General features: G+C 21.5%; 2 protein-coding genes across 2 annotated transcripts in view; both read left to right on the top strand.

The window, feature by feature from the left end:
• Positions 1-1,278, top strand: part of DDB_G0282133 (hypothetical protein) — a gene marked incomplete at both ends in the record, with an annotated part of 3,556 nt that extends 2,278 nt beyond the window's left edge. Inside the window, 3 exons of the mRNA XM_635267.1 lie at positions 1-525; positions 644-663; positions 709-1,278. The exon at positions 1-525 is cut by the window's left edge and continues 1,962 nt beyond it. Of these exons, the coding sequence (XP_640359.1) occupies positions 1-525; positions 644-663; positions 709-1,278 (1,115 nt within the window). The remainder of the gene's footprint in view (positions 526-643; positions 664-708) is intronic.
• Positions 1,279-1,374: 96 nt separating this feature from the next.
• DDB_G0282111 (hypothetical protein) lies at positions 1,375-9,897 on the top strand (the record flags this gene model as incomplete). Its single annotated transcript, XM_635266.1, has 4 exons — positions 1,375-1,391; positions 1,427-1,824; positions 1,865-6,316; positions 7,076-9,897. The coding sequence occupies 4 exons, from the start codon at positions 1,375-1,377 to the stop codon at positions 9,895-9,897; spliced, it is 7,689 nt and encodes a 2,562-aa protein (XP_640358.1).
• Positions 9,898-10,039: the final 142 nt, after the last annotated feature.

The raw sequence follows: 10,039 nt of genomic DNA, 5'->3' as shown, positions 1-10,039 counted from the left end.
ATCATGATCAAAATCAAAATCAAAATCAAAATCAACACCAATCTCGAAATCAAAATCAAGATCAATATCAAGACCATGACCATGAACATGAACATGATCATGATCAAAATCAAAATCAAAATCAATACCAATCTCAAAATCAACAAAACCAAAACCAAAACCAAAACCAAAACCTAATTCAGATTCAAAACCACAACAGAGACATAGCAAATTATAGTTTAAGTAACAGAGACAGCAACAGCAGAAACGAAGATAATAGTTGCGATTTTAATTATAATAGTAGTTGTAATAATATTAATATTAATAATAATAATAATAATAATAATAATAATAATAACAATAACAATAATTATTATAATTATAATCAAAACCAAAACCAAAATCAAAGTCAAAACCACAACAGAGGTATATTAGATAATAGGATTAATAGTAATAATAGTTTAAGTAGCAGAGACAGCAACGGTAGAAACAGAGATAATAGTTGCGATTTTAATAATTATAAAAAAAGTAGTAATAACAGTAATAGTAATAATAATAATAATATTAATAATAATAATAATAATAATAATAATAATAATAATAATAATAATAATAATAATAATAAAAATAATAATAATAATAATAATAATAAAAATAATAATAGTAATAATAATAGTTATACTTGTAATAATAATAGTAATAATAGTTTTAATAATCTTAGTAGTATAGATAGGGGTTATAACAATCACAACACCAACCCCAACAACCCCAACAACAACCCCAACAACCCCAACAACAACCCCAACAACCCCAACAACCCCAACAACCCCAACAACAACACCAGCAACACCAGCAACACCAGCAACACCAACAACACCAACAACACCAACAACACAAACACCAGCAACTACAACTCCAACAATAGTAACTCCAACAACAGCAACTCCGACAACATCAACTCCAACAACATCAACACCAACATCAACACCAACATTAACTCCAACACTAACTCCAACAGCAACACCAACAACATCAACAACATCAACAGCAACAACATCAACAACATCAACAACATCAACAGCAACAACAACAACAACAACCCCAACCCCAACACTAACTCCAACAACATCAACACCGCCAGCAATGACAGCAACTCCAACAACATCAACACTAACAGCAACAATATCAACCCCAACATCAACTCCGACTCTAACAACAACTTCAACAACAACAACAACAGTAACAACAATAATATTAATTCTAATAGTAATATTTTCAATAATATTAATAGTAGTATAGATAGAAGTAATAGTAATGGTTTTAACAATAATAATAGTAATGACCAAAGAAATATTGATAGTAGTTCCAATAGTGATATTGTTGATGTAGATAGCGATGACGATAGCAGTGGCGTTTTTATTGTTGACGACACATCCAGTAATAAAAGCAACAGAGCTAGTAGCGTTAAAACATTGGGTACCAGTAGTCTTGCAATAAAGCATGAGTATGATAGCAGAAACAAATCGTCTTTAAACTTCTTTAGCGATCAAACAACTTTGGAAGATGGAAATACAAGTTTTGATGAAAAGGTTTTATATATAAAAAGAGTATTAATTAACGATTTTAGATCAAAGAACCATATAGTAGATATGGGGAAAGCTATTGGAATTGATGTCCCACCAAAAGATACAAAGGCCAATGTTTTAACTTTAATGATAGCATTTGTAAATGATTATTTAGATCAAAAGAAAAAAAGGTTAGAAAGTAATTCCTCATGGGATCCTAATGGTGGTAATTACATTGATCATAATGAATTTTTTAAAACTCCAACACCTGGTCAACGTCGTAAAAAACTAAAATTTAAACTTATAAATAATAATATTAGAAGTTTATAATGATGATATTAATGATGATAATGGTAATAATAATAATAATAATAGCAATAACAATATCAATACCAATAACAATATCAATATCAATACTAATATCAATACCAATACCAATAATAATACCAATAACAATACCAATATCAATACCAATGCCAATACCAATACCAATACCTATTCCAATACCAATATCAATAACAATACCAATACCAATAGTAATGGTTTTAATGGTAATAATATTGACAATGGTAGTTTAAATAATAATAATTTTAATAATAATAGTAATAATATTGACAATGGTAGTTTAAATAATAGTAATAACATTGACAATTGTAGCTTAAATAATAATAGTAATAATAATAATAATAGTAATAGTAATAGTAATAGTAATAATAATAATAATAATAATAATTATTATAATAATAATAATAATAATAATAATAATTATAATAATTATAATGGTAGTTATAATTGTAATAACAATAATAATAGTTACTATTATAATAATAATAGTAGTAATAATAATAATAATAGTTATAATAATAATAATAATTATTATAATAGTAATAATAATAATAATAATAATAATAATAATAATAATAATAATAATAATAATAATAATAATAATAATAATAATAATAATAATAATAATAATAATAATAGATATGATTGTAATAATAATAATAATTATAGTAATAATAATAGTAATAGTAATAGTAATAATAATAGTAATTATAGTAATAATAGCTATGATTGTAATAATGATAATAATAATAATATTTTTAGTAATAGTAATGGTCATAATGATAATGACATTGGTAATGATTTCGATAATGATAATGATAATGATTCTTATATTGACGATGATAACAATGTCTATGATAACAATGATGGTGATTACAATAATAATAAAAATAATAATTATAATAATAATAATAATAATAATAATAATAATAATAATAGTAATAATAATAATAATAACAATAATAACAATAGAAGTAACTATTATGGTAATGAAGATAATAATATAAATTGCATTGATACCAATGGAAATGGCAATGGTAATATTTATAGTTGCAGTAATAGTAATAGTAATAGTTATAGTAATAGTAATAGTAATAGTAATAGTAATAGTAATAGTAATAGTAATAATAATAGTAATAATAGTAATAATAGTAATAATAGTAATAGTAATAGTAACAATAACATTAATAATAATAATATTAATAATAATAATACTAATAATAATAATAATAATAATAGTTATATTTGTAATAATAATAATAATAATAATAATAATAATAATAATAAAAATAATAATAATAATAATAATAATAATAATAATAATAATAATAATAATAATAGCCTATATGGTAAAGATAATGAAGGTTTTAGTAATCAAATAAATGATAATTTTAATTTTTATAAATCACAAGGAAATAATATTTTAGAAGATTTTAATTTAAATAATTTTCAAACTAATGATAAAATACTAAAAGAAATGATTGATAAATTAAATAATTATGGAATATCAATAAAACCAAAAATTGGAAAAGGTAATAGCCAAATGATTGTTAATGAAGGAGAAAGAGAGAATAAAGAGAGATTATTTTGGAGTGTATTTAGAGATAAATCATTACTAGATAAAATAGTGTCTTATTTAGCAGAGTGTATTCAAGGGAAACCAAAGTTAACATCATTTAAATACTATAATATAGTACATATTAAATGGATGTTGGATAATGATTATATTGAACTAATTCAAGATAAAGTTTTTAGAAATGAAACTCTATTATTTGGAGCCTATAAATCTGAAGACATGACAAAGGAAGAGGTAGTTTCAATTTTATTTAAAAAAGTTAATCAAAAGAATTGTAAGAATTCAGAAGAGATTGAAAAACAATTAAAATTCTATCAACTATTGGTTCATAGATTTGGTAATGAAATCTTTAAAGGAATTAATGGTGGAATTCAAGGCTTGCTTGAATTGGCAATCACAGCAAAGAATTCAATTGCTTTGATAGTATTATTTTCAATGATTGAATCAAATTACACTCTTACTGATGAAATTCTTTTAAATTCATTTAAATGTACTATCAAAGTTAATTCATTTTCAATGATTAAATTGATAACATTTAAAATCATTAAAAAGGATTATCAAATCATTAGAAACTATCAAGAAGTAACCAATACAACATTTGAACAAATCTTTCAAAGTATTATCAATCCATCGATTAAAATTATCAATTTTTTAATTGACATAGGTATTGTTATGTTTTCTTTCAAAAGAGATGATTCACCACCAATTTGTTTTGATTCAATTCTTGTTAAATCAAATAGTAATACACTTGCATCGGAAATTAGTACAAGAAAAAAGAATTTAAGATTTGTTAAAGAATATAAAACAATCATTGGTGAAAGTGGTTTCATTAATTCAAATTGTGGTGTAATTTCAATTGAAATGGATAAACATGAACCTCATCCATCAAGACCATCAATTTTTAATAAAAATTCATTAAAAGAAATTATCAATGCTTGTTACTTGAATATAAATTTCAATTATGATAAAAATTCACCATTGTTAAAAAGACAGATTGAAACTTTGTTTTTATTCTATCCAGTATTTTATTCAACAGTTGAAGTAATCTCAATAATTACCAATAGAATTGAAGCAGTTAGAAATTGTTTTTCAAAAGAACAATTATCATTAAAATTAAAACATTTAATCAAGATTTATCCAGAAGATTCAATCCAATTTAAAGGTATCAATTGTTTAGTTAGCTTTTATCTCTCTTTTGATTTTCAATCAAAGTTTTATTGTTTATATCTTCACTATTTAATATTTGGAAATTTCATTAGTAATATCAATTCCGATGTTTTAAATGTACTACCAAAGGATTTCGATTTAAATTATTTTGAAAAATCATTAAAATATGGTTCAAGTATTTATTGTGCAAAATTTAAAAATGAAATCGCAAGAAATTTCCCAAAATTGGTAAAAGATAAAAAGTTTTTCATATTATTCAAACATTGTGATAAGAATTCAGTAGCAAGTAGATATAAAAAATTGGAATTTTTTAGAACGATTATAAATCAACAGAGTCACTCAACTGAAAGATGTAATTTTGCTTTGTTTTGTTTATTAATTAGTACAAATGATTTAGAATTGATTGAAGCAGCTTGTAATGAATTTACAGTATTTAAAGAAGGATTTTCTTACGATTTTCGTGATAAACAATCAAACCTTTATAAATATTGTAATCAAATGTATTTTAAAGTTAAAATCACCATAATTGATTTCATAAAGACAGTGGAAGTCTCTCATTTTACATTACAAAACTATCTTTATCTTTTCAAGGATTTTGAAAAAGATTTTCAAGTTAAACATTTCAAAAGTTCAGAAGTTTTCATTCACTATTGTCAAACATTTTTATCAAACTATAGAGGAAACAATGGTCAACTTGTTTTCATTGATACTCATGTTGGTGATAATATGGATTTAAAATCCTATAATTCATTTTGGAATATCGTTGCCTTTTTAATAAGAAATCCATTAAATATTAATTTTAAAATTATTGATCCATATACTTTATTTTTTAATATAACTTTAAAAATTTCAAATATTAATGTTGATAATAATAATAATAGTGCTGTTATGAACTCAAATCAAAGAGATTATGAAATTTTTAATAATATATTCGAAAATATAAAATATGTAATTACAAATTATCAACCAAATGGATATATAGTTTATTATAAGCCATCAAGTTTATTTGGAGGTGATTTATATTGGTGTAATAAATTAATAGATTGGATATTTGATAATGCAAAAGATGATATCATTAATAAACGTTGTAAAATTGAAGAGAGTGATTTAATCAAATGTGGAAAATTTAATTATTTATTCTATGAACGTGGTTATTACTACTTTGATTCAATTAGAAACAGATATTTACCATTTTCAGGTCACCCAATTTTAGATTCTGGTAGATTAGGTAACATCAATCTTTTACATTTATTTTTAAATACTAGTGGATTACAAATCTTTGAAAAAGAAGCCAATAGAGAAGATAGAGTTAGAAAACAAAAAGGAAAAAAAGATAAAGAATCAAGTAGTAGTGGTAGTAGTATAGGAAATCCTTCCTCAAGTGGTGGTAGTGATTTTTATAATTTAGATGATAGCGAAAATGAAAGTGATAGTGAAAATAATAATGAAATAGAAGATGATATGAAATCAATTTATAGATTTAAAGAAGATTTTACTTCAATATTGATGAATGCCTCAAGATATGGTAGACTCAATATTTTTCAATATTTATATTTTAATTATCCTTTTTTAGTTTCAAAAAGATCTTGGATTGCTGCTGATAATTTAGTTTCAAAAGCAACACGTTTTGGCCTCCTTCAAAATACTACTTTTCAAAATATAGGTAAAACTGCCGAAGATAATGGTAAATCATCATATAGCTTAAATTTTTTGATAAATTTTATTTTAAGGTTCCTTTAATTTTGGCTAATTAAAAAATAAAAGTAAAACAAACCAGAAAAAGAAATATCTGAAAAAAAAAAAAAATAAATATCCAAAAAAAAAAAAAAAAAAAAAATCTCAAAAAAATAATGAAATTTCAATTATTTTAATTAATAAAAATAAAAAAAAAAAAAAAGAAATATCTAAAAAAAAAAAAAAAAATAAAATAAAATAATAATGATATTTCAATTATAAAAAGACAAATGTTTTACATTTTTGAAAAGACAAATCTCAAAAAAATAAGAAAAAAATAAAAAAAATAAAATAAAATAAAAAAAAACACAACCAAATTTGGGTGTTTGAACTTTTCGATACCTATTTTTAATTTCATTTTTTTTTATTTTTTGTTTTATTTTTTTTTTTTATTTTATTTTTTTTTTATTTTTTTTTAATTAACTAAAATTATTGTTTTAATTTTTAGATAAATGTAAAAATAAAAAATAAAAATAATAAAAAAATAAAATAAAAATGAAACAAACTCATAAATTTATAGAGATAATTTCAAAAAAAGAAAAAAAAAAAATTATAAATGAAATTAATTTAGAAGAGTTAAAAAAAAAAAATAAAAAAGAATTAATAATTGTTTTAAATAATTTTGGTATAAAACCTGGGAAACATACATCAAAAATCAAATGTTTAGAAAGAATAAAAAATTTTATAAATGATTTTAAAACTAATAAAGAAAAAGAAAGACAAAATGATACAAGAAAAAAAAGTTATTGTAATTTACCAATAAAGGTAAAAGAAAAAGTAGAAAAATTATTTTGGAGAGTTTTTAAAGATAAATATCTTTTTAGAGAGATATTCTCAAAAATTTCTAATTGTAGACCAAGTAATGAAATTTATGGAATTTCCATTTTTAAATATAAAGATATAATTCATTTTTCATGGATGATTGAATTTGGTTATTTTGAATTATTAAAATATAAAATAAAAAGAAATGAACTAATTCTTTTTTCAGATCATAGATCAAATGGAGAGATTGTTATGAAAAGAGAAGAAAATTTTAAAATAAAATATTTTAAATTTCTATTTAAATTTTTCAATGGTTCATCAAAAGAGAATCATAATGAAATTATTTTATTTTATCAACAATTATTTAAAAACTATTATAAACAAATTGAAAAAGAATTTAAAATCTCAGAATTAATTAATGAATCAATAAATGAGAAATGTATTGAACCATTGATAGTATTAATAGAACAATTGAAAATCACTGGTTTTGGATTAGATGATTCATTATTAGCAATTGCAAAAACAAGATCATTAAAATTTACAAAATTAATTGTATCACAAGTTAAAAATTTTAGAAACTCTGATGATTTTGGTTTAGAACAACCATTAACAAATTATTTATTAGAGAATTTATATAATCCACCATTAAAAATTATAAATTATTTATTAGAATCAAATATAATAACTTTGGAAAATGTAAAACTATTAGTAAATTCAGGTATCTCAAATTTAATATTAAATAATAATTTTGAAATAACATTAGATAAACCAAATTATAAAAAAAGAAAGAAAATAGATGATGATCATGATGATGATAATGATGATGATGAAGAAGAAGATGAAGAAGATATTTATACATCAGATACAGAGATTAATAGAAATACAATATTTTTAAAATCATTATTAAAAAATAGTAAATTTTTAAAAGAAGATTTAAAAAGTAAAGGTTTAAAATCAATTTTTAATTATTCTCTTAAAGAATTAATAAATTCTTGTTCTATTATTATAACATTTGATTTAAAACAAAGAAATAAACATAGACATCAACACCAACATCAACATCATCAAAATAAAGATCAACAACCTATTTTTAAAACATCAAAATCATTAATAAATACAATGGAAGAAATTGAAAATATAAAAAAAAAGTTTTCAAAAGAATTATTAAATACTAAAATTAAATTAATATATAAAAATAATGGGCAAGAATTATCAAATGATATTAAATTACTATTGGAACTTTATTTATCAATAGATTCATATTCAAAAAGGTATTGTAACTTTATGTTTCATTATATTTATACCTATCAAAATCAAGATAATATTTGTATTAGTAAAAATAACTTTTTAAATCAAGTTTATTTAAAAAAGTCATTAATCTATGGATCAAGTTATTATTGGGTAAAAAATATAAATATTACTTCAAAGTATATTTTGAATATTATTAAATTAAAAAATGGCAATTTAAATTTATTATTCAAACATTGCCCACATGATAGTAAGAAACAAATCGATTTTATTAAACAAATTTATAATAATTGTTCAAATCAAAATAGGTTTCTATTATTTTACCTTTTAATAGATTTTGATGATTTAAATTTAATCAAATTTGTTGATAAAAATTACTCGGATTTAAGTAAAATTATAGTTGAATATTCAGTTTTTAATGATCTTAAAATTCAAAGGTTTATTAAATCTGAAAGAATGCTAAGATATTGTGTTAGCAATCATTTCGATCATTTCGATTATATTTATACTTCAAATATACCAACTCAAGTTTGTGATTTCTTTGGGTTTTGTAATACCGAATTATTAGAATTACATGACAGATTAGTATTAGCAGCAATACATAGGAAAAAGCAAAGATATCAAATTAATGATTCTTCACTGATTGAGCAACAACATACTGATGATGATGATAATAATAATAATAATTCAGTGATGATAATGAAAAATGTAACAATCTCAAGTCCAATGAAATTTATAAATAGTATAGTTGGATTTGGAGTTGACTTTAAAACATTTTATGATTATATTAAAATGTTAAGATATGTAGTTGAAAATATACATAAAAATTACAATGTAATTCAAGATGAATCAGTATTAAGAATGGTTGCATTATCTGGTGATTGTACAAATAAACAATTTAAAATGGTTTTTACTGATATTAAATTCATTATAAATAATACAAAAGTATCCTATTATCCATATGATTTATTTAAAAAGCCATCTCAATTAAAACAATTTTTTGATTGGATTTTCTTAGAGAGGCCTCAAGATTTACAAGGTATTGTTAAAAGATGTCAATGTGTACCAGTGGTATTGTATAAAGCTGGTAATATAATTAACCTACTAGAGAAAGGTAGTGACAATTTTTATCAAGAAAGTCCAGATGATCTATTACCAAATTCAAATTCATTTAAAAAGGTTTCAAAAGAAATTGGTAGATTAGGTGATGTAGTTTCATTGGAATTTTTTTTACAATTAATTGGTATTCCAATAATTGGAAAATCAAAGGAACCATCAACCGATCTTCATGATTTTAATATGTTAAAAGAAAACCTAATTGAAATATTAAAAAAAGCATCTTCATTTGGGAGAATAAATATTTTTCAACATTTATACAATAATCATCAAAATTTATTATTAAAAAAGTCTAATTCAATGGCAGGATTTCTTTCAAATCTTGATTATCAAATTATTTTAAATAATGCTAAAGATAATCATAATAATCACATTTTTGAATTTATTAAAAACCTTATTGGTTAATATTGTTTGAAATTATCCTTTAAAAGATGTTTCTTGGTTATCTCTAAGTTATTCCCAAAAATAATAATAATAATAATAATAATAAATAAATAAATCAGTTCTTAGAGATACTCCAAAAAGAGTATTTAATTTAATTGCCAAA

Source organism: Dictyostelium discoideum (assembly GCF_000004695.1).
Source record: "Dictyostelium discoideum AX4 chromosome 3 chromosome, whole genome shotgun sequence".
In the NCBI taxonomy this organism is placed as follows: domain Eukaryota; phylum Evosea; class Eumycetozoa; order Dictyosteliales; family Dictyosteliaceae; genus Dictyostelium; species Dictyostelium discoideum.
This window is presented reverse-complemented; position numbering and strand designations above follow the sequence as displayed.